Below are 26341 nucleotides of genomic sequence, written 5' to 3' on the forward strand. Positions count from 1 at the left end.
AACAGGTTTGATTAGCTACTCCAACTGATTACCCAGTCAATTTACCAATTGAACCAATCGGTTCAATCAAGTTCTTATGTACAGATGATTGAAAATGCAATAGAATTTTCGACAATTCGATGAATTATTCACCAATTACCTAATCAGTTCACCAGTTGAACCAATCAAGTTGGTCAAGTTTTTACATAGATCATTAAAAATATTAGACGACTTTTAATAAAACTGTGACATGGTTTGTATGATTTCGCTCAGTAATAATGCACTGTTCTAAAAAAATTGATGTGACGACAATAAAAAGTATAAGCATGAGAATTCAAACTTGACACGCAAACCTTCCCTACCCTACCCATGATTATTGAGTACACAACCAACTTTTGTTTTTGGTGGTTCAAAATGGGAACACAGTAGTGAAGAGCTGAAACACTGGCAAGGACTGGTAGGCATCATCTTATGAATACAAAAATATCCTCTATAGTTATCAAGTTTCTGATTCATCATCAATCTCCGCTTCTTATGCTTAATGTCTTCCAACTTTGCAGCCATCAATTAATATAACCATACTTGTAGCCAAATATCAGCAGCTACAATAGTTGTTGTTTTCTACCTTTTTCCCCTGGCAGCTATATTCATTAAACAAAAAAAATGGAAGAGTTTATTTAAGAACAAATTTTTAAATTGGTCCTTCAAATTATATAAATTAAACATTTTAATTCTTGATGTTTTATAATTTTTTTATTAATCATTGGTTTTATAAAACACTATTTTTTTCAGTTTTTCTATTTTATTTTACTGCACTTTTAAACTAAAAATTAAAATAATTAATATTCTACAAAATAAAAAACTAATGAATAATAATAAAAAAAAAAGACTAAAATGTTCAACTTATAATGTCCTAAGGAGTAGTTTGGAATTTTACTTCAGATATAAGGGTCCTGATTTAACTCTTTATTTTATTAAAACATGCATTGTTCATTAAAAGTATAAGAATTCGTTCTTCTCCAAAACAAATATGCACCAAATCACATCATAAGGATTCGTTTGGAAATTCAACACATTTTCACTAAACACTTGTTCAAAGAGTTTTTTTTTTAAGTGATGATTTGTTTTATAAATTTGATAATAAAATTTATTAAAATAAGTTTAAAAAATTATTCTAAAAAGTCATGATAAAAAATTATTAAAAAAAATCGAAAAAAAATTATTGAACCTATAAACTATTTTTAATAACAGAAGAGTTTAGGGTTTCATGTCTCTCATCCTTTACTTTCCATTGCTGAGCTCGCTAAAAGATAATTTCACTTTGGTTCCATCTCCAATTTACAAAATCAACCCAGTGATACAGACAGAAACGGTGTCAAATGTACATAAAAAATACCTAAGAAAAGACATAAACACAAACAAACAGAAGAAGAGGGAAGATAGAATAGATAATAATAATAATGTACAATAGAGGAATGATTAACCGTACATAGCGAAAGATGGGAAATGAAGATTGAAATTTCAATCGGAGTGTGGAGGATGGAAGGCAAGGTAAGAGGAGAGTGAGAGAATGAGGCGTTGGAGAGGGAGACAGAAGAGAAGGCGCAAAACGGCGTCGCTGCTCAACCTTTGGGGATTGCACGCTATGTACTGCCAAAGATGCGCCGATGCGTGCGCCACCCTCATCACCATGCTACTATTCAGCACCATCCTCGATCTACGACGTCGTTTTCACCGCTTTTGATTTTCGCTTCGCCTTGTCCTTCCCCTTGATCCGTCTTTGTTGCCTAATCCAAGTCAAACTCTATATTCAGACAAGGCCGTTTCCTCCACGTTTCAAAGCAATTTTGATTGCTTTCGTCTTCGATTGTGCTCTTATCTTAATTCATTTTTTAATAAATACTTGTAAGAGATTTAAATTTAAAAGATTTATTTTTTTACATGTTAAAATAAATTTGTGTTACTTTTATTTAATATATTTTACTCGTAAGGGAAGCTATATTTATTTATTTTATAAGTACTTCTTTAAAAAGTTACTCAACTGTTTGCTTTTGTATCAGAGGCACTTTGGTTGGTTTCATTGTCATACGAAAACCATATAAAGTTTGGAGAAAGGGTTTTGCATTTTTTGTGGTCCGGTTCTTAAGCAAAGAATTTAGTTATTTTGATATAATTTTTACTCATTCATACTTACATATACATGTGTGTGTGATAAAACATGATTTAGTTCTTATAAATATAATTGAATTTTATTTTATTCTTTCAATTTGTTTTTTGGTGTTAATTCTTATAAAACTTAGAATTTTTAAAAATAATTTCTATCACCACATGTTGATAAGGTGTTATAAATCTAAATCATCGATATAATCTATGTAGATGTATACTATGTCACTCTTAAAGTCATCTTTAATATCGTTTCTTACTCTATTGTTTAAATAGGATAATTATAAAATATTGTTTTATGTGTTACTTTGTTCCTTCTGCAAAGAATAATTTTTATCTTTAAGAGTAAGTCTCTTGATTAAATTTCTAATAAAAAAAAACTTCCGTAGTTATTTATGCTCGAAGTGTTAATAGATATAATTTTAACAATTTTTAAAAGTTATGAAAATTAAAACGAAACGAAAAAATCTAAATGACTCATATTTATAAATATTAAAAATATATTTAAACTTTTTTCTCGATTGCCTATTCGGCCGTAAGGTAAGGCTTTTTATCCTATGCTCAGTTAACACCTTCAGAAATTAGACTATTTTGTTCACAGTAAAATCTTCATGGACTAGACAGGCTGAGTTTATTTCGTTAATGTGATTATAAATTTACCCTGTTCATAACGAAACAAATATCGTGGTGATTAGGATTTAAACACTTATAAAGGACTTTAACTATCTTTACCGGACCATATTAAGTTTGATTTAGTTTATGTTAAATTGAAACTAATTCCACAAGTTATAATCAAAAACACATTCTAACAAAAATATTATTCAAATTAATTTAGTCACGCATCTCAAATATGTTCAATAGTTCTACTCAATTTTAAACACTTTTGTGTATTAAATGTGCAATGGAGAAGTTAGTCGAGGCAGGACAAAGTGGATAGGGTAATTATGAACAATAGACATTAAAAAATGCAGAGAGAATAATCATATCATTCGTTCAAAAATATCCTGAACTTCTTGATCAACCTATAGAATGAATTGTAAAAATTATATATCATTGAATTTTACAAGTGCATTAATTCTCTGACCACTTTCCTACCCCGCACTTCCTAGAATTTTAACATCATTTGAAAGAAACATTATATTAGAGAATACTCACACTACAAATGATCAACCATTAGATATAATTATCAAAATCCTAACATTCAAGAAATCCTTTGTCCTCCAAGTAAGTAACTACTTGTCCTGCCATCAAAGTGGGTGTTGGACAAACTCCACCTTCTTGCTTTATTTCAATCTGCACAAAAGATAATCATGTTGAACTACGTACATGTATATAACACATCAGGCAAGGCAAAATATATGCGTGAAGAACTCTAGTAGCTACATGAACACATACCTCACAATTTATGGGTGGTTCATAAGGATCATCAATGCCAGTAAAACCTGAGCAATTTCACAGGAAGTTCAAAAAGCCCACATTGTAGAATTCAAATTTCAAAATATGGAAATAGTTTCAGCAGTTAAAATTAAGAAGTGATTCCAAGCAATGTTTTACAAATGTTTCAATATAAAGGAAAGTTGTCAAACGGGCTCCTGAAGACAACACAAGAAAGAAAACCACAGTATGCAAGATAAGATGCAACTACAAGCCGTGAATTCTGTCAACAATATTTATTAGGGCTTGAAATTTTTAATCACATTAGTGGCATAAAATAATTAAACAGCTTAATTGACTGAAAGTCAATCACTGAAGCTAAGGTTAAAAGATTAAGAAAGTCAGTTTATTAACAAGCACTAGTTGTAGGAGCAAATATCAATAACACTCACTGATCAAGGAGTAGCTGTTTTTCCACTTTCTTTGTTATAATCAAAGCAAAACTACACGGGAATCACACCCATCTGTTAATTTGTTGTCAGTATTTGTGGCTCCTTGAGAAGTCCTAGTAAACTATATGCTACAATACCAATCTACTGCCACAACTTTGTTGTCCGACAAAAATTCCTGTTATCAGCACAGCACTACCATTTTCAGACTTCATCCATTTGCCAACGGCTGTAGTCATAAATGGAACACCAGCTCATATGACTAACAACTATAATAGGTACTACTGTACAAGTCATCATACCACCAGAGTTCCTAACGGCACCACATCAAAACCAAATAACTTCAGTCTAATTTAAAATATAGCGATTGTTAAATAAGTTTTGATTATAAAGGTGATAACTTTCCACACTTCAGAAATATAGGCTTATCGTATTATGAAAATTTTATTTTAAGATAAAAGCACCCTGGCGTTCATCTCACTTCAATGATTAATTTCATATTTCCTAGTCAAAATGATTAAATATGAAATCCTGTTTTAGCATCAGACTAACTATAGTTAGAATTTTAGCAATACTTTTTTTCATATTCATGCAAGAAATCATAAAGATGTGTCTAGACAAACTAAATTACACTTTGCTGGACAGTCAAATAAGTTTAACCTAAGACTCAACCACAAAGATCAATGAACAAAAAAACTCCAACATGTACAGGTACACGAAAAAAGCATGGACTTAAATGCTTCCTTGGAATAAATTATTGTGTATTGCATCCATTCCTATTCCAGTTAACAATGCAGCACAAACTTAATATTGGGCTTCCTTCAACATTTTTTTCTTTCTTGTTATGTCTCAATTTCAGTGTACTTATGTTCGAGGGGTGGGGAGAAGCCTCTGTAGGTAAAACACATTACAAAAGCTCACCTTTGATTTTTCCAGCACGGGCAAGCTTATAGAGGCCCTTTGGATCTCGTGCCTCACACAATTCTAGAGGCATGTTCATGAAGACCTGTCAATACAATCCCACTATCAAAAATCATGCAGATCAACTAATACAAATGATCAGAAATGCCTAATGAAGCCTTGCCTCAATAAAATTTTTATCAGGTAACATTGCACGGCAGATGTCTCGGTCTCTTCTGTAAGGAGATATCAGACTGGCAACACATATTAAACCAGCATCGGCAAAGAGTTTTGCTACTTCTCCTGAATTAAATAATTTTCTGATCAGTAAAACCAAGTTGGAAAACACATACGCATCAGATTTTTTCATATACACCAGCTAACCTTATAACTGCAACAACCAAGTACTGTTGAATCAGCAAATGCATGTACTGATGATGTACACATATATTTCAATTTTCCACAATATATGTTGAAAAGATTCATGTAGTAGATAAACATCATAATATCTCACATATATCAGTTTTGGATGTGGCAATATTCTTCCACTTTTATATGAAAAATTATCTGTACTTCCTTTTGCAAACACCTTCTATAATACTGAAACATCTACTTAAATCTGATCCAAAATATATTTCTTACTATATTTCAACTTCTCAAGAGCAGTCCACCAAAAAAGCCATGATAATACACTAACATCTTATAAGATCTTCCATCCTTTTGATTCGGTCATTCTACTATACAGCTTTTCATAGCAGGAAGACATGGACAGTTATTAATAGGTTGTTCTAAGGAATAACAAGAAATATTTATCATGCCAGTATAGACAACTGATATCACTCTGATATCCACCCTTGGCACATATAATATTATGTTAGAACTGATTATCAAGTTCTTGTTACTCCATTTCCTTTAAGGATTTATTTACAGGAGCAAGCTTACCAGTTCTGCGAATATTTTCAGTGCGATCTTCAGGTTTAAAACCAAGATCCTTGTTTAGTCCATGCCGAAGGTTATCTCCATCAAGGACATAAGATAACTTTCCCCTTGAGTGCAGTTCTCTGCTTAGGGAACATGCTAATGTGCTTTTTCCTGAACAGTTTCAGAAAGCAATCAATACAGCATGTTGCAAGCATCACACTCACTCAAAGGAATTTCAAAGACTATGCATTATTTACTGGTACCATACATACCTATAATTCACGAGAGATTCACAGAAGAAAAATATACAACGAAGCATGTCTTAACTATGATGTAAAAGATAAGAGATGGAACTAATGGTAAAATTTTGGGAAGAAATTGGGCCTTGTGGCCGCCTTCCTCTGTATAACAATGCAGGACAAGTCAAATTGAACACAGAAAATGACCATAGGTATAACAGGCAGTACACCATCTGCGCCTAGTAATAATTTCAATCAGTGCAGAAGATGATTGCAAGAATCAAAATAGTGAAAAATTGTATTTTCTGTTTCCTTCAGTCCTTCTGGTTTGGCTATAAATTTCATGTTCTACTGTAAATTTCTAATTTGCTTCTTCCAGAAGTTTTCAGAAAATATACAAGCACAATAGTTTGAAACTTAATTTAGCCAATTTATACCCATAGTCAGAATAATGTTAAAACAAGTCAAATAATATATACCTTCAATATTCTATCATCTATACAGGGAAAAATTGCCAACAAATGATGTCAGTACTAAGAAATGTCCATTGCTGATACACGTGCTTCAATTGGATTTTACCAGTCCAGCTGGATGAACAACTGAACTAATCAACACGCAACTAGATTAAAGATACAGTTTGTTTACGTTGTGAAGAAGAGAAGAATTGATATAAGTGGGCAAAAGTTACAAAAACAATTATAATCTGCTTTGATAGAATAGAACAGATTACAGAGACATAAAGTAAGAGTTATTTTGGTTTGTTTATTTCATGTTTTCATTACAATGAAAACAGAATGTGGAACTGAAAACATGTTTGGTAAATTACCAAGCAATGTGACAGATAATACTCACCTACTGCTCAAGTCAAGTCAAAGAAGAATCTTAAATTCAAAAAGCAAATAAAACACAATGAAAATCACAAGCATCACAGAAATAGTATGATGCTTTCCACGCCAAAAAAAGAACTGAATATCAGGAACCAACATTGAAAAAATGTAGTCCCTAAGCCAGTAACACTAACAACATGAACCTGATCCGCTGAGTCCAGTAATCCATACGACACATCCCTTTTGGTTAAGTAGCTTCTGCCTTTCAGGCCTTCCTATTTGACAATCTTGCCAAAATATATTCGTTGAATTGCTCAGAGTTGACATTGCAAACAAGTCCCCTAGTCTTCTCTATTGATCAATATTAAGCTATTAATTGCATTTCATGGATTACTGCAGCAACAAAACACAAGAAGAGAGAGTCTAAGAATGGGAGTACATGATAGTAATATAACTAACTACACAAGAAACATGGTAAGTGCTTCATTAGGGCAAGCATTACAGCACTGGTACAGACAGCATAATTGAAAGCACGACAAAGTACATCAATTTCACATAGTGGAATTATGATCTCATCACTTCCACTTGTTTGTGTCAAACAAACAAAAAGAAATGTAAACTATTTGACATAGTCAGCGTCTACATACATTGTACTTGTTAAAGGTTTCCACAAAGATTAGGACGAGACCTTATAGGGGGGTAAAAAGAAAGGTGGACTGTAAATATGGAATTCTTGAGTGAACAGTGTATGATTCTGCTTAAAAGAGAGAAACACCCAATTTTATTTTTCAAAATTAACTAGTGGACCCCTGAACCTTAATACCCAATCGTGGTGGGTCCTTCTATGATTAAAAAAAACAGTATTTTTCTCACCCTTTTGAAATCATGAAAACGTGTCGCAAAACCCACACTCAAGTTTCAAAAAGTGTCTTCCTGAACAAGATTCATGAAAATAACTAGTTGTAGCCCCTTGACTCTCTTGTATGTAATAATTGATGCCAATTGTGCAAGCAACTAAGTAATTTGATGACAAGGTCAAAATTTTGGTCTCCGGTGACATGACAATGTCCAGTTAATAAAAAGATGAGAGAGGCATAATAATCACAACCCATTACGCAAAAAGAGGGAAAGGGAAGAGAGTGAGTACCAAGAAGAAAATGTTGGGTGTGAATCTGGGAGTTACCTTAACCTTGTGAAATGAGGTTACGAGGTTTTGTTTTGGTTTGGTGTGGAAAATAGGGAGAGAGAGTGGTGTGTGTTATGCCATGTCATGTAATGTAAATGGCGAAGGCGAAGGCGAAGGCATTGAAAGGGGTTTGAATTTTGTGAGGGAAGAGGGTACCATTAAACAATGAATGAATGAATGTGGACACTGATTCAGTCTTCTCCTTCATTCCCTCCTTTTACTCTCCACTCACGGACGATGCGCTTCTGATTGCATTCTACGCCCTGCACCACTCCGACCTCACTTATCAATAATCATAATAATTAACTACTACTATATATATACACAATTTATGAATATTAATTTTTTATCGTATTAAATAATTTTTATATAATGCATTTTATATTAATTTAAATTCTATATTTTCATATTTATTTTAATTAATAATTTTTTGTGCATGAATATCACAAAATTAAATTCAAATTTATTAAATAATTAATTAAATATATGTTATATGACTCTTTTAAAATTTGATAAAATTATATATATAATTAAATATTATAGTTATTAATAAAATAATTCATTAATTTTTGAAAAAATTTATAGACCAAATTTAATATTTAAAAAATTTTGTAATTTTTTTTATGAGACATGTTAGTCCTCCCGGAAAAATACTTCTGTTTAATTTAACGAAACTATTTATGTATCCTGTTAAATATTATTATTATTTTTGCTATAATATCCTGTTAAATAGTTAAAATAACATCAATAATTTTATTTAATAAAGTATTTTAAAAAAATTAGTCAAATTAATCTATAAAAACTGATATTAGTGTTTTTCTAAACTGAAAATAATTTTATTTAAACTATGATAAGATTATTCTGTGTGACAAACTTTTTTATTTAAATATTTAACATAATTACATTTAATCACAATGAAAACTACAGATTAAGTTGAATTGATATTACTAAATGATTATCTAATTTTTTAAATAAAAATACTTATTTTCTAAATTATAAGATTCAATGTTCTTATAAATTAATACCAAACAATTTTTGAATTCAAATTAAATTTGATACAATTAATGTAATGTATAAAATAATAAAGATATTTTTAATAATTTCAAAATGATGAAAATTTTGAATAAATAATTAAAAAAATAATTATTCTCATAATATTGTAACAGTAACATTAATATTCTTTACTATTCTTGATCTTTAATACGATTATTATTATTATTATTATTATTATTATTATTATTATTATTTAGACAATAGACTTTTTTTTTTCATTTTACATAACAATATAAAAATTAAAAATTGAAAAAGAGTTTTGTTATCGAAAGAAATGGAATTATGTTGTTATATACGTTAAGATAAGTTTGTGTGATGTTTATAATTTAACTTTTTAATAAATTTAACAAATTGTAGAATCAACAAGCATTTAATTAATTAAAATAGCTTAACAAACAAAGGAAGGAGAGTTAAATTTATTTTTTTTTAAAAATATTTTTATAGTCTCTCCATAACACATAATAATTTATACTAATTTATTCTCAAATCAAATAATAACTCTTTATCATAATTAATAATGTTACTATCAATTATCAATTAAGACTATATACTATATTTTACAATCTAAATTAATATTTTTATACTAGTTTATCCAAACTATCTAACCTTAAGTATTCTTTTATAGCACAATCTCTTTAACCAATCTGTAAGAAACATTGTCTCAAAATATTATGAACACAATTAATAATCAAGAGTGAAATTGGAAAGAGGAAAAAGGACTAAGTTAAAGAACTCAAAAAGTAGATCATAAGTAAAAGAGATTACATGCAACTAATGACTAGTGACACTAAAGAGACATCTAACATACTTCAAAAAGCATTAAAACACTTTATGAAGATAAGGAAGAGGAAGTGTTCATCAAGAAAAAAGCATTTAAGGGGGTCAGCATTGCGTAACTTAGGCAAGACACTCAAGGAGGTTGGAGGCTTTTGAAAAATGGCAACATATAATGAGATGGGTCCTTGACTAACGAACATGGACTAAAGTATGGAGTCATGGCTCGTTAACTAATGATAATGAGACATGACTTTATCTATTTATCATTCTTCTTCTTTATTCTTATCATCATCGTAGACCCTAATTGATGATCCCCTTTGGAGTTTGCTTTATTCATTAGGACTTTTCTAAATTTCTCTCCAAGATAATGTAATTACTAATTAGGATCTTAGGCATGTCAATGTTAGAAACCCTAATAGAACAAAAAAACCTTAAGTTTAGGCAATTTCTTCTAACGAGACCAAGCCCAAGTGGAGAGAAGAAGGAGAAAAGGGTGAGGATGTTGAAGTTCCTGGGACTTCAAGGGTCAAAGTACTTAGTACAACCCCCAAGGGAAGCACCCACACAACCACTGACAATAACACTCCAACACCACCTAAATCAACACCAGCCCAATCATTGAAGTGCTTAAACAAGCCCCAAGAGGAGCCTGAAAGGGTGTGTTATTTCCACAAACACATAAAGCAAAGACTTTGATGCAGGTTATAATTTTAACAATAAGCCATCCTTCATCTATTGCATCCGTGGCTCAAATTCCGCAAACACAAAAGACCATATCAACCCCTTAATGGTTTCTCAACCTTCTAAAATGTTAGAGATGAAGATTTTCAACAATTTTCATGTACAATGACTAGTCACATATAAAGCAGAGGAAAAACCTCACTTCCTATATTTGAAATTGATGAGATATAGTATTAACTATCAATCAAAAGACCTAATCAAAACTAACAACAAATAAGCATAAAAAGAAAGTTCTCAATTTCAACATTTAACATTTTAGAAAACAAACTCATAAACCTGAGCATTTTTCCATTCAATATCCCATTTCCTCTCCTTTTATTCTTCTTTCTCTTGTTTGACTTTTGAAAGGGGCATATGATATAGAATGAGAAATCACAACTTTGGCGTTACTAGCGATAAAGTGGTGCCCTCTCTTATGTCAGCCTTTATCTACAATGGTGACATTATCATGAATGAAGTAGTGCAAATGCAAAACGACATCATTGTTGCCATTTGGTATTATGACATGTCAACATTCCAGTAATGTGTTGACAGTGTGTAACTCAAATAATGAATAGAGACAAAAATCAAGGACTAGTGTTACATTTTTAAAACTTGAAGGACTAAAATATCTTATGCTTATTATCTCATATATATATAATAAATTCAAAAGAAATTTTATGTATGTAACCAAGTAATAGAAATAACTAACAAAGTAGTAAAGTAAAACACATTTAGAACATGTTTGTTTGCATTTTTAAAAAGAGTTTTCTCTTTTTAAAATATAAAATTACATGTATTTTTAGTTTTCAAAAAAAGTTTCCTCTTTTTAAAAATGCAAACAAACATATTCTTATTCTCCCCCTTGTCATTATAAAAAAAATAAAAAGACGATAAACTAAAGACCCTCCCCGTGAGACTATGTTACATTGTTTGCTAAAGACAAAATATCCAACTTCAAAATTTATATAGTGAGATATTTACTAACAATTTGTTATTGGCTAATGAGTTGTTCTAGATGTGTAATTTGAGCTTCTAAAGTCTATCTTTGAAAGACAGTTGGAGGTCTTGGTGTTATGAAGATAAAAGGTGGAGAAACATATGAATAAGCACGAACATATCTTTTATATTCTGGTCAAAGAAGCAACATGGTAACCAGATATAAAAAAAAAAGTGAATTTAGGATAGGCTAAAAAAGCTAATAATGGAAAATAGTTTAAAGGCATAATAAGAGGTCGAGAGTGAAAAGAATAGGAAAAAAAAAAGAATGGAGTAGGATGTACAAGAAGAATTAGAAGTATCTACAAATTATTATTTTTTTCTTTACGGCCAAGGTCATAAGAGGATGCTTTAGCTATCATTTGAGTCATATGATTTGCTAGAAATAGTTGAACGTTGACTTCAATAGCATTAGTTTTAGATTAAGGTTGCCTTCGTTCATCATCTATCGACAAGCATGGTGTGATTTTAGAAGGTGGTAGATATAAAAGTTGTATGATCTTTTTGCCTTTATTTGGGTGGCAGAAAGATGACTCATTAGTTTAGGGTAATGAATGCAAGTAGTTATTTATGTAAACATTTCTCAGTCTCAAATATTTATACACATGAATCTCACTAACCTAAGAACTTTTGCACTAGCCTCTCCAAACTTACATGGACTATAAGTATTCTTACACACCTTGCCTCTTTAGGCAAATAACACTACTCAAGTATTATCACTTAACCTTTTTAAGCTAATACTCATTTCTATTTAAAAAAAAATTATTCACAAAAAGATAATTTTAGATAATTGTATAATGTTATTTTATATTATGTCTCTTCATACATTGAAGTGTCTTTGATTTATAGTAAATATATTTATATTTACGTAAGACATAACTAAATGTTTGTTAGATTTTGACAAATTTATCTTTTATAAGATTTTTGATATGTGCAAAGCCTTTTTGTGTTAGGAACGATTTTTGTTCTTTACCTTTTTTTTCTTTTTGCCATACTTATGAAATGAGTAGTATGAAGAGAATTGTGCTTTTATCTTTCACAAATGAATGCACATTTGTTCTTCTCAATATTGTCCTTAGTTAATTTTTTTATGCTTTCTTGATTTTCAAATATTCAAACTCAGCACTTTTAACCTTTTGCTTGAATAGTCTTTTAGTTATCCTTGTATATGTATTTTTTTGGTATATAAATAATTAAATTTTGATTGGACTTTTTGTTCAATTAAATTATATTAAAGACATTGTAACCAACTTTGATGATCTATCATTATATCATCTTTTAGACTATATGATAGTCTACTTTGATGGTATATATTTGATTTGTCTTGTAGAAAGACTTTAATTGTTATGAAATGAATATAAATTTATAAGGAGTAAGTGAGAAAATAAAGAAAGCAATATAGAGAGGAAGAGAGAATCTCAATTTCATTTCACATATATCCTCAATACAAATGAGATACTTATTTATAGGCCTAAATCTATAACCGAATAATCTCATCTCTTTGAATAAGAATTAAATAAAATAGTTACAAAATCGTAAGTTACAAAAAATAAAGAAGAGTTATGAATATGGACATTCACTCATATAATAATTCATAACACTCCTCCTTGAATGTCTATTATTTGAGAATATGTTTTATAACATTTAATTAGGAAAAATCCAATGAGATAAAAACCTACTGAAAAGTAAAATATATTATTATTTAATACGCTATTACATACTGCCTCATTAAAAACCTTGCTAGGAAAACCAAATAGGAAAAAACTATAGTTAAGGAAAAAAGAGTGCATAGCGTATTTGATTCTTCCTTTCATGTGGACAATCATTTCTAAGACGACAAAGTTCAATCTTGTGAACTAGTTGTTCAAAAGTTTTACTTAGAAGTGACTTTGTGAAAATATCCGCTAGATTCTCACATGAACGAACTTGTTGAATATTTATATCACCATTCTTTTGAATATCATGGGTAAAAAAGAATTTTGAAAAAATATGTTTTGTTTTATCTCCTTTAATATACCATTCTTTCAATTGAGTAATACACACAACATTATCTTCACAAATAATTGTTGGGGTCATTTTTTCCAAAGATAAACCACAAGTTTTTTGCACATGTTGAATCATAGATCTCAACCAGACACATTCTCGACTTGTTTCATAGAATGCTAAAATTTATGCATGATTGGATGATGTAACTATTATAGTTTGTTTCATATATCACTATGAAATGGCTGTACCACCATATGTAAACAAATAACCTGTTTGTGGTCTACCATTATGTGGGTCAGACAAAAAACCTGCGTCAGCATAACCAATCAACTCAAATTTATATTTATTTGAGTAAAATAAACCCATTTATGGTAACAAAATATATGTTTAACTCCATTTTAATGTCTTTTTGTAGGTAAAAAAAATATACCTTGTTAATAAGTTAACAGCAAATGATATATCAAGTCGTGTATGACAAGTAAGATACATTAGTGCCCCAATTGCACTAAGATAAGGTACTTCAAGACTTAGTAGTTCTTCGTCCTTCTCCTGCGATTTGAAAAGATCTTTGTTTACATCTAATGACTTTACAACTATTGGAGTACATAATGGATATGATTTATCCATATAAAATCATTTTAATACCTTTGTGGTATAAGTTTCTTGATGCATAAAATTTCATCCTTTACATATTCAAGTTGTAATCAAAGACAAAACTTTGTCCTTCCAAGGTCTTTTATTTCAAATTCTTTCTTTAAGCAATTTACTATTTTTGAAATCTCTTTAGGAATTTTAATGATGTTTAAATCATCAACATAAACAGCAATTATTACAAATCCATTATAAGATCTTTTTATAAAAATGCATAGACAAATAAGGTCATTTTTACATCCTTACTTCAACAAATATTCGCTAAGGCGATTATATCACATGCATCCAGATTGTTTCAATCCATAAAGTGATTTATTCAACTTGATTGAATAACCTTCTCTAGAATTTGAATTGTATACATCTGACAAAGTAAAACCTTTAGGGAGTTTCATATAAATGTCATTATCAAGTGAACCATATAAATAGGCTGTAACAATATCTATTAATTGCAAATCAAGCCCTTCATTTACTGCTAAACTGACTAAGAATCAAAAAGTATTTGCAACCACTACAGGTGAATATATTTGTTCAAAATCAATACTAGGTCTTTGCAAAAAAAACCTTAGGCAACAAGTCATGCTTTATATCTCACAATTTCACCTTTTTCATTTCATTTTCGCACAAAAACCCATTTATATCCAATTGGCTTTACATCTTCAGGTGTACGAACTATAGGTTCAAAAACTTGTAGTTTTGCAAGCAACTATAATTCTGCCTCAATTGCAACTTTTCATTTTTTTCAGACACTTCTTTGTCTATACTCATTGACTAATTTTGGTTCATGATCCTCTATATCAATTATCACATCTAATGCTATATTAAATGAAAAAATATCACCAATATTGACTTCATTTCGGTTTCATTGTATTCTATTCATAACATAATTTGTTGAGATCTCTTTATTTTCATCATTTTCAGGTACCTATGTTTCTTTGGGAACTAAAATAGTAATTATGTCTGATGACTCTTCTGGAGTCTTTACATCCTCATTTTGGTCGTTTTGATTCTTAATTCCTTTTCTTTTTTGAGAATTTTTATCTTTGGAACCAAAAGGTCTACCACGCTTCATACGTGATTCAAATTGATTTGCAACATTAGATTGTCTAATTGAAACATTAATTTTGATTGGAGTATCAGCAGCCGACACATATGATTTAATCACTGCTTTTGGATTTGTAAACATGTTTGGTAGTTGGTTGGCTAAACCCTACAAATGAATTATCTTTTGAACTTCCAATTTACACTGTTTTGTTTGAGGGTCAAGATGAGATAAAGATAATTCATTCTAACTTATCTCTTTTTGCAAATACTTCTTTTCTCCCCTTAAAGTAGGGAAAAGTGATTCATCAAAATGACAATCAGCAAATCAAGCAGTAAATAAATCCCCTGTCATTGGCTCAAGGTACTTTATTATAGATAAAGATTCATAGCCAACATATATTCTCAACCTTCTTTGAGAACTCATCTTAGTGCGTTGTGGTGGAGCAATAGGAACATACATTGCACATCTATAAATTTTAAGATGAGAAATATTTGGTTGTTAACCAAAAACTAATTGCAAAGGGGATAATGTATGATAGCTCATTAGTTTGATGTAAATAAGTGTTACAACATGCAAGATTGCATGTCCTCAAGTAGAAATTGAAAGTTTTGATCTCATTAGTAATGGTCTTGCAATTAATTTTAGACGTTTAATCAATGATTCAACAAGTCTATTTTGAGTATGTACATGTGCTATAGGATGCTTAATATCAATCCCAATAAACATACAATAATCATTAAAAGCTCGAGATGTAAATTCACCAGTATTATCAAGGCGTGTTTTCTTAATTGAATAATCAGGAAAATGAGCTCTTAAACGAATTATTTGTGCAAGTAATCTTGCAAACACCTGGTTGCGAGTTAACAACAAATAAATATGTGACCATCTTGTTGATGCATCAATTAAAACCATAAAATATTTAAATGATCCACATGATGGGTGTATTGGTCCATAAATATCACATTGTATACATTCTAAAAATATGATAGATTCATTTCCAATTTTAGCTGGTGATGATTGACTAATTAGCTTTTCTTGGGAACAACAAGCAACACATGAGAAATTATTTGATTGAAGAATCTGTTGGCTCTTCAATGAATGTCCACATGAATTGTTAATTATTTTTCGCATTATGATTAATCCAGGATAGCCTAATCATTCATGCCGAATAAAAAAAATTATCATGATTTGTAAACTTCTAGTTTACAATAATGTATATTTCAATTATATTTATATGTGTGTAATATAAACCAGAAGAAAAAGAAGGTAATTTTTCTAACACACATTTTTTATTTGAGATAATCTTTGTGATATACATGTATTATTCTCTTCCTTCATTTGTTGTTTCAACATGATATCCATTTTTACGGATATCTTTAAACTTAATAAGTTTTTGTGAGACTTAGTGAGGTATAAAGCACTAACAATGTGTAATTTTGTTCCACCAAGCAACAATATATTAGCTCTACCAAAGCCTTTAATAATCTTTGTACTACCAAATATAGTATTCACATTAACTTGTTCCATTACTAGATGAGAAAACTAATTTTTATTTATTGAGAATTATGTGAGTTGTTGCACTATCAACAAGACATATGTCTTTATTATTGGTGTCGTCCATAAGAACATTCATTTTTCATTATTAAAAAATAAATAATAAAAAACTAAATTAGATACTAAAAAAATGGTAAAAATTATTATTTTTATTCTTTATTTACACTGACTATATTAAAATTTAATTTAAATAACAACTATATCAATGAAAAAAATAACTATAATACATGACAATTTATTTAATCATTACTATTTTTTTTAAAGAGAAAAATATATATTAAACATACATTAACATATAGAAAAAAAAAACATAATAACTCAATAATAAAAAATAATAATAATAAACTTATTTTGAATACTACTATATGATCATAAATAAAATCATTAACAAAAATAATAATAGATCACTAATGAGATGGTCATTTTTTTTTTTATCTTGATCAACAAAATGATTAGTAATATCTAAGTGGGTAACATTCATATGATCATAAAATTCTTATTATTTTCACAAATAAAATTTATCTCTATCTTTTTCCCTTATTTTTAAGTGATTCTTGACAAAGATCAATAAGATGCTTTGGTATACGACAAATACATGATCAATGACCTTTGCTTCCACAACGCATATGTTTTTCATATTTTTACCACTTTGGGTACCTTTACCCTTTTTAATTTTTTTCACTATTTTTCCACTTCTGGTGTGAAAAATGTATATTTCTGATTATCACAACGACCATGTTCGTAACCATTACCACGATAATAAGTTTGTGCATAGTTACAATGGTTACGAGTAGTTACATTCACTTCTGGGAATTGAGTAATGTCAATTAGACGAGGTTCATTATTTTTATCAAAACCTCATTATTTTATTCAGCCACAAGAAAACAAGAATAAATTCAGAATATTTTTGAATCATTTCTCATGATATTGCTGCTGCAGGAGCACGTGCCTGAAAAGTTGATTATATTTTTTCTTCTAACGTATACTCATCAAAAACCTTTTCTCCACACAATTTTAATTGAAATTAAAATAAATAAATAATGATATATTTCTATAAGAAAAATAAAAATGAAATAATATCGTACCTTTATTCAATAATGTTCCTTTCTTAAAAAAGTGTGTACTAGAGTCTCATGCTTTATTCAATAATGTTTCTTTCTTGAAGAAGTGTTTCCTAGAGCCTCTTACTGATAACCTGTTATGAAATGAATGTAAATTTATAAGGAGTAAGTGAGAAAATAGAGAGAGTAATATAGAGAGGAAGAGAGAATCTCAATTTCATTTCACATATATCCTCAATATAAATGAAACACTTATTTATATGCCTAAATCTATAACCGAATAATCTCACTTCTTTGAATAAGAATTAAACAAAACTGTTACAAAATCGTAAGTTACAAAGAATAAGAAAGAGTTATGAATATGAACATTCACTCGTATAATAATTTATAACATTAACAAATTTATTAAATACATCAAGCAATTCAACTTAAATAAAAATATTTTTTATTTATCAAAACTTAAATCTTTTATCTTTTAAAGAAATTACTTTAACAAACTATATTTAACTTCCTTAATTATTATCTTTATCTTTTTTTAATTACTATTATTATTATCATCATCATTTATTTTCTTATTTGATTACTATAGTTAACAATATATAATAAGAAAAGACATATTTTATTGATATTTGAATGTTAGATCTCTAAACTAAAATTGAAAAAAATCAAACCAAAATGAAAAAAAAATTAGAGTATAAAAATAAAATAAAATTGAAAGATTAAACTGAAATAAAAAAATAAAAAATCAAACTACTATTTTTTAATTATTTACTTTTAATTTATATACATAAAATTTTAAATAACATTTTTATGTAAGCAATTTTTTTTTTTGTAATTTAAAATTTTTACAAATAAAGATAAAATATTTTGTGTTTTGGATGAAGGAGAGATCATAGAAACTATTAAATCTGAAAACAAAAAAGTATTTCCAGGTGAAAATTAAAAAGCCAAATCGTTTATATTATTTTGATGAAATAATTCAGAACAACCTGATTTTAGTAATTATTTTTAACAAATGTATTATTTTGACAAATGAGCCTGAGAAGTCTTGTCTAATGCAAATTTTATACATAATATAAATTTTATTACTACAATTATGATATGGTATTTTCTTTTATTTTTATCTTTTAAATATGTATTATAAATTAAATATTTTATGAACGTAAATGAGTATAATTTATAATTTATTGTAGTATTTTTTATTGATAAAATACTTCTAATTTTTTATATTTAACTTATATTTATAAATATTAGTACAGTGCACGAAATATCTAAAAATGTAATCAATTTTTCGTAATCACAGAAGCGAGAAGGTGCATACAAAAGAAATCTTGTGCTGACAGGTGACCACAGCCTCTCACGCAGAGACTCGTAACAGTCTTTAACAAATAACAATCTAAAACGGCGTTATTTTGACGGAGCCAATTAGTTAGCACTAACCACTGTCCGTTCGCAAAGTGACAAACAATGCAATCGCACCTTCTCGTGGGACCCATCTCCGTCGCACCCTATGGTGGCGCCCTCGATTCCAACGCCTTCCTCTCCGCCGCGCCTTCCACCTGGACCAACTCTTCTCGCCGCCGTATCCCACTCGTTGCAGCCTCCTCTTCCTCCTCCTCATCTGCTGCGGCCATCAACGATGGCCTGAACCACTACGCCGTGCTCGGTGTCACCCGCACCGCCACTGCCGCCGAGATCAAACGCGCATATCGCCTCCTTGCTCGCAAGGTATCTTTCGATTTCGATTTTGGATGACGAAACTGTAATCTGGTTTGGTGCCTCTGAACGAAGCTGTGATAATTTGGAAACATTGCTTGGCGTTTCTTTCTGATTCTGCGTCGTAATATGTCACGAACTGTGATGATGTCCGATTTGATTGGAACAATTGAGGATTATGATATGTGAATTTTGTGTATTTTGATTGTTTGTGTTCTTTTGCATTTCCGTATTTTGTGATTGTTAAAACTAAGACAGTTTCTGTTTCTGGTTAGAAAAAATACAACTATTTTTTGTTGTGCCCTGGTGGATTATATGTGTAAGAATAAGAGGAAATGGTAGGAAATTTCTCAGGTCATAGCCACTGTTACTTATCGTTTAGGCAAATGCATCAGTGGATTTTTGTTGGACATTCACAACTGTGATGATAGTTTTGCAGCCGGTTATTTCTTTTGGCGGATTTGAACTTTAAATGCAACTGTGTAATTTTTTGGATCTCATTACTTGTAGTTGTTTTGTGATTTGTTTATTAAAGGTTAAAAGGCAAATTATGCCTTCATCTTTGACTCCTTGATTTCAGTTTTGACAACTAACCTACTTAAACTTTCAATATGGTCAAATGAAGTCCTTGTGCTATTTGCCAAAGGATCAAAGTTGAAGGGAGTGATACTTTGCCTTATTATATACTGCTCAAATTGTTGTTGTTCAGAGATTTACATGTCTTTATGTTGATTAATTTTTGTACGAAAATAAAATTTTATTCCTAAGAAGGGCTCCTTATTGTTCCCTTTTGCCGAATGATATATGGCTTTATCAGCTTTGATCTAGCATACACATTATGCTTACATTCTCCTGTGCTGTGCCATATGTAGGCTTGCATGCAACATCTGAAAATCTGGTTTTTGACTAGTCTATGTAGCTAACCTCACTTAGCCGGATAAGACTTTTGTTGTTGTTGTTATTTTTCTGCTGAATATACCTTCTGGAAAGAAGTATCTTTGAAATTAATTATTATCCCTATATAGTAAGCAAACATTTCATCTTGTTGATTGTTTTGCCGTGAGTGCAGTATCATCCTGATGTTAGCAAGGATCCACATGCTGCTGAATTGTTCAAGAGCATCCGTCATGCATATGAAGTGAGCAACCGTTATTCAACTTTTCTTGGTATATAGAAATAATTGCCTCTTATCAGGGATTTAATTTCCTTTTTCTTGGGTAAGGAAAGGTTTTACACCTTTTAATAGGGATCATACTGCTACTTTTCAGTTCTACTGGTTCCACAACGATATTTTTTGGTAGAGGCTGAAAAATTAGAATGTAGCTAACTGACATTTGGTAAATGGCTTTCGAAAATGTACTTACAGAGCAAGGTTCGGAAGCAGACTATCATTGTGCTCTCTTTTTCAGTTTTCAAATTCAAAATAAAACTAATACAAAGTGCAAAAAACTTTTTCCTCCAACAAATTTATTGCAATTATTATCTGCTTTTGAATTTTGAAGAATTTTATGACATTCCCCCAAAATTTCTTCTGCAATATAAGGTTTCCTTTTTTCATGTGCTTTGGAGCATATGTACAAATATTAGAAATCCAATGCGGGTATTTACTTTTATTGTATCCTTGAACAGGTACTATCGAATAAAGCAACGAGAAATAAGTATGATCAAGAACTTCAATTTGGTCACAAGCCGTACAGGGAAAAGTGGAGTTACAGCACTGAATTTGAGGATCAGGTAAGAGTCTATAGATGGGCCCACCTGAGGAAAAAAATGCATAGTGAAAGATACTGGGAGCATTACAATGTCAATGAGGGCCACTACAGCCGTGAAACAGATGCGGAGGAAGATGAAGGAAATTTAAATGAAGAGAGGGGTTCTTTTTTTGAAGTGCTTAGATCAGCATTCATGTCACTCTTCTTGTTTCAGACGTTAGGATCCCGACTCTCACTTACATATAGCAGTCTGACAGCATTGTTTGATAAGAAGTTAGACACTGGTTACAAAATTGGTTATGTAATAGCATGGATTTTAGGCGGGAGGGGAGGCATATTGCTAACATTGTGCTTGTCCTTTGCAAGTTGGGTTTGCGGGAAAACCAGTAGTAGTGTAGTTGCACTAGTTATGGTGGCCATGTGGATTGGCTCCTACCTTGCTAGGTACGCACCACTTCCCCAAGGTGCTCTATTAGCGCTTCTCTACATGTCCATTAAGCTACAGTCTGACCTAATTTAAAGGGCATTGCCGCTACTAGCATTTCTTCTGAATCTGTATATGTGGCTATGTTCTTTATTAAGGTGTTTGTACATTATAATAATATATTCCAGTAAATGTAAATAACTGTTGAAAGCTATTTACTGATGATAAGTTACAAAAAATGGTTGATGAGTTGCTATATGCAGAGTTCCATCATGTCCCATATTATACACCTTTGTGTGCAGTAGTGGCATTAAAGGGGAAAATATCTTGAAAATGAAACATAAGGCTTGGGGGAAATGACACTTAAATTAGGTTGCAAAAATTATAAGAAGTTTACAAGTTACTTCCTCATTTACCTACCAAGTATACCAGAAAGACAACAATTTGCAGGCTTCTCAATCACCGTTACTGGGGACGAAAATAAAAGAAAGAATTACAAGCTTCTGTAACAACCAAGTTAAAGAAGTTAGGGGTTGGGGAGTTTTCCTAAGAGCTCTTTACTTCGACATCATTCTTGGACATCAAATTTCTCCATAGATACCTCCCGCTGGCCATGTCAACGAATACCCAAAATCCGTTCTGAATCATCTGAAACCAAAGCAACAATTCTAGTCAGGATTGAAAAGAATAAAATCAAGAATGATGGTGAATCGTATAAAGAAAGTGGAATTGAGGGTACCTTAGTGAAATTGAAATGGTCCTTGTTGGATGAGTATTCCTTGTTGTGGTCTTGGTCGGTGAAGTCACTCTCCGGGGAGGAAACCACGGTGGTCCAGGCAAAATAAGCGGCTAACACGGCGGAGAAAAAGATCAAGATGAATCTGAGAGGACACATGTCTTGCAAGGCAGAAAAAGAACTAAATTTGCAGTAACAGAGAGAGAGAGAGAGAGAGAGAATTGATGACAACCCAAGTAGCAAGTCAAGAATTATTGGGTGGATATTTGCTTTGAGCATGTTGAGGGAGGTTGAGTTGCCTTTATATGGCCTCATTCACTTCTTTAATTGTATCGATGAATTAGTAAAACCGAGGAAAGGCGTGTTGTGTTGTCTGTGCCTTTTGAGACTTTTTCTGTTAGAGCCAGTAATATTTACATTGTCAAAGGGCATCCTTTCTCTTTGGCCTTTGTGCATATTTGACCTTGTACAATGTGACCTTGATGAATAGAAAAATAGACAATTTAACAACAATGTAGCAGGTGAGCTGGAACCCCAGTTCTGAAGGAAATCTTCTAGATACTCCAAACTTGACCAAATCTTCTAGATGGCATTTCTAGACAACCACATATATCTTCACATTGTAAAGACCCCCTCACAGTCGTTGAACTCAATCTTGCAAAACCCATATCATTATGATTTGATTAAACAAAGGCAAAAATAATGAATCGTTTTTAACTATCTTTATGGAAAGAATGAATGAATTGAATTGAATTTTTAAGCCATACGTAGTTGATGAAAACATAAAACAAGAATGCCAATAAACATTCTCAAATATGTTGCTCAATAATTAATTTGCGCCATTTAAACTAATCAAAATGTAAATTATTACAGGAATTAAGTATTTGTAAGAAAGAGAACAGGGATCTATTGAAATTAGTATAAATTAAAATTTTACAATTTGTAATTATTTTATGTTTCACTATCAATAATTTCTTTCGGTGACTATGTTTTGGTAATATATTCTTTTCAAATATATCAGAGTATGAATTATTTGATTATATATTTATTGTCGAGAAGTCTATCAGATTTCAAACATGTAAGTAATCATAGTATGATCATAATATGGACAAAGTTACAATCGATAATCTGATCTTTAAAAATATAATTTTTTATTTTAGTTGCTATAAAATTTTATTCATTTTGAATCTCTATATTTAACAAAAATGATATTGGTTTTATCCATTGTCAATCACTAAAGATTCAAGCATATAGTTTTTATAGTTTTAAAGACTAAAAATAAATACAATTTTTTTTATGGCTAAAACTAGAAAATGTCTTTTTTTTTCAAAAACTAAAATATATATTTAAGTCAACATTAAAAATAACTTACTAAAATGACTTTTTTAAGACTTGATTTATGACAAACATAATGACAGAGTTTGATTCATAAAGTTAATCTCATCAAGTGAATTGTTAACATCAACATTTAAGATTCATTTTAAGCAACTAAAATAATAATAAATTTTTATTGAAACGTATTTATTACACACTTATTCTTTGATATGAGTACATTCTTTTTAATAAAAATATTATCATCTTTAGTTGCTTAAAATAATTCCTAAGAGTTGATAATTTTTTATTCTTTTAAAATGCTCTTATTTTATGAATAAAATTTGTTCAGCATCATAATCCGAAACCACTGAAGTTAAAATTTATCTATTTCAAATTAAAAACACGTTATTAATTAAGAAAAAAAAGTTTTCTTCTCAAATTTTCGTCCTAAGTAAGTATTATTATTACAACCTTAATTGTATTTCTTTTTTTGGTCAACAACCCTAATTCTCTGTTGGCAACTGGCTAGAGTAAAGGATATATATGAACTAAGTTTATCACCTAAAAAAGCAAAATAAAGTGGGCTAGTTTGGATATACTCGTTGGTTCAGAGCACATTTTGTTGAAAAAAGAAGAAGGGGTTTTTCACATTTTATGGACCTAAAGAAAAAACTTCTTAATATTTCATGCTACTTTCGGCCACTCAGGGTTCACTTTACTAAAAAAGGATTTTTTGGGTCGCGGGGCTATTCTGGGTTTGGGAGAGTCTGTTAACCCAAAAAAAAAAAAAAAGCTTTAAACAATCGATAAAGTTGACCAAAAAAATTATCCTGTTGACTCAAAAAAATAGTCATCCTAAACTGTAAATAAGTAATTTTATTTTAAAATAATAATAATAATAAAATATAAAAATTCAAAATTTAAAAAAAATTAAAGATAATGGATAGATTTTTTTTTTTTGAAAAGTTAGGAGTAGATAAAATAGAATAAAAATTATTTAGAAAATAAAAAACAAAAATCAAAGATGATAGGTAGATTTTTTAGACGGTTAAGTGAGTGGATAAGATGGTGGATAAAATATTAGGATAGTTATTAAAAAATATATGATAGAAGAGATAATAGAGATTTTAAAAATAAATAATTAAATTAATTAATAATTAAGAGAATATATAAATAAGAGGAGGTGTTCTCAAGAAAAAAAAGAAAAAAAATAAAAAGGAAAGAAGAAATTTAAAAAAATTGAGAGAAATTCATTATTCTTATATTACACATTTTTAAAGAAAAACAATATTAAAGAGATTGAAAAAGAAAAAATAACATAGTGAATAAAACAAAAACAAAAGTTAAAGAGCAAGCAATAGTATCTAACAAAAATATATCAAGTAACAATATTTCTATCTTTTATTTGTACTGTATATTGACAATTTTTTTCACACATTTTATTTTTATTATTTATTGTTTCTTTTTTTTTTAAGTACAATAATAAACTTTAAATCATAAAACAAATCAAGTAACTTTTTTTTATCCGATTTAATTTAGATCTGACCTGAGTTGCGCATTTAGATGTGATAGGTGAGTTTACTACTAGAAATTTTTTACATACATATTAAGCAATTTTTTTAAAAGTGTAATTTTTCTTATGTTGTACTTTTTATATTTTTCTCACTCTCATTCTTACCTTATTATTTGTTTTGACATTTACTCTAACTCTTTTTTTTAGTTCTTTTCCTAGACACAAATAAAAACTAGCATGAGTTTTTCTATTTTAAAAATAAAAAATTGAAATTCTTTTAAGAAACAAAAATAAAATTCTTTTGTTATTATTGACCTATTAATCTCTCAAAATTTATTCCAATTTTTTTTATACATCGTTGTGTGTTCTCTCATTGTTGTCTTTTTTATTTGTTTGTAGATGTGTATTTTAAAATTGATTTATGCTATTTTTTTATTTTTTTATAATAATAAATGATAATTAAGTTTTTAAAAATTTGAATCTAATGTCAATTCAAAATTAAAAAAAAAGGAATTTGAAAGAAATTTTTTTATTTTATATCTTTTGGGTTTTCTGTTTAAATTTTCTTTTTCCTTTCTCTTCAATTTTTTAATGATAGTAATAATAATACACAAGAAAAAATATATGTAAATAATTAAGATATTACGCATATTTATTCATTTATATACCTTATTTTTGTTATCATTATATTTTATCATCATTGTTATTATTACTAATATTGTTATTTTTCTTTACATCTTATAAATAAATTATGTCAATAATTTCTATGAAAAATCATGATTTCTGTGGATGTATAAATTTTTTTTTAAAAATTCTTTAAAAATAAAATAAAAAAATAGATATTATTTATTTTTCAAAATAGCTTTGAAAAAAAATGTGATAAAGGTATATCACTATAAAAAAAAAACTAAACAATACAAAAATTAAAAACTCACATAAATTAAAAATAAATCAATTATAAAGCATAATGAATAATCATAAGTCAATCAAATTTATGAGTATATCATCATTAAAATAAAATAAATGCAAACAATGATAATTTTTA

At 29.5% G+C, this 26341-nt stretch overlaps 3 protein-coding genes across 5 annotated transcripts; 1 reads left to right on the forward strand and 2 right to left on the reverse strand.

Annotated features, from left to right (window-relative positions):
* Positions 1-3133: 3133 nt before the first annotated feature.
* Positions 3134-8301, reverse strand: LOC113862686 (adenylyl-sulfate kinase 3). Of its 2 annotated transcripts, none has more exons than XM_027495813.1 (7): positions 8036-8301; positions 7056-7245; positions 5808-5957; positions 5050-5168; positions 4887-4971; positions 3538-3584; positions 3134-3435 (listed from the first exon to the last, which is right to left on the reverse strand). In XM_027495813.1, the coding sequence occupies exons 2-7, from the start codon at positions 7177-7179 to the stop codon at positions 3337-3339; spliced, it is 624 nt and encodes a 207-aa protein (XP_027351614.1). In that variant the 5' UTR covers positions 7180-7245; positions 8036-8301; the 3' UTR covers positions 3134-3336. The 2 variants fall into 2 exon arrangements, with proteins under 2 accessions (XP_027351614.1, XP_027351613.1); XM_027495812.1 differs by having other exon boundaries at positions 8000-8301.
* A 10898-nt stretch (positions 8302-19199) lies between these two features.
* Positions 19200-24552, forward strand: LOC113861988 (chaperone protein DnaJ). 2 transcript variants are annotated; one of them, XM_027495133.1, is made up of 4 exons: positions 19200-19609; positions 20667-20735; positions 21227-21484; positions 21581-22493. In XM_027495133.1, the coding sequence occupies exons 1-4, from the start codon at positions 19349-19351 to the stop codon at positions 21827-21829; spliced, it is 837 nt and encodes a 278-aa protein (XP_027350934.1). In that variant the 5' UTR covers positions 19200-19348; the 3' UTR covers positions 21830-22493. The 2 variants fall into 2 exon arrangements, with proteins under 2 accessions (XP_027350934.1, XP_027350933.1); XM_027495132.1 differs by having other exon boundaries at positions 21227-24552.
* Positions 22280-22793, reverse strand: LOC113861989. Its single transcript, XM_027495134.1, has 2 exons — positions 22473-22793; positions 22280-22381 (listed from the first exon to the last, which is right to left on the reverse strand). Exons 1-2 carry the CDS (start codon positions 22782-22784, stop codon positions 22280-22282), a joined length of 414 nt encoding a protein of 137 aa, XP_027350935.1. The 5' UTR covers positions 22785-22793.
* Positions 24553-26341: the final 1789 nt, after the last annotated feature.

Source organism: Abrus precatorius, unplaced genomic scaffold (genome assembly GCF_003935025.1).
Source record: "Abrus precatorius isolate BTA unplaced genomic scaffold, Abrus_2018 Scaffold3, whole genome shotgun sequence".
NCBI lineage: Eukaryota > Viridiplantae > Streptophyta > Magnoliopsida > Fabales > Fabaceae > Abrus > Abrus precatorius.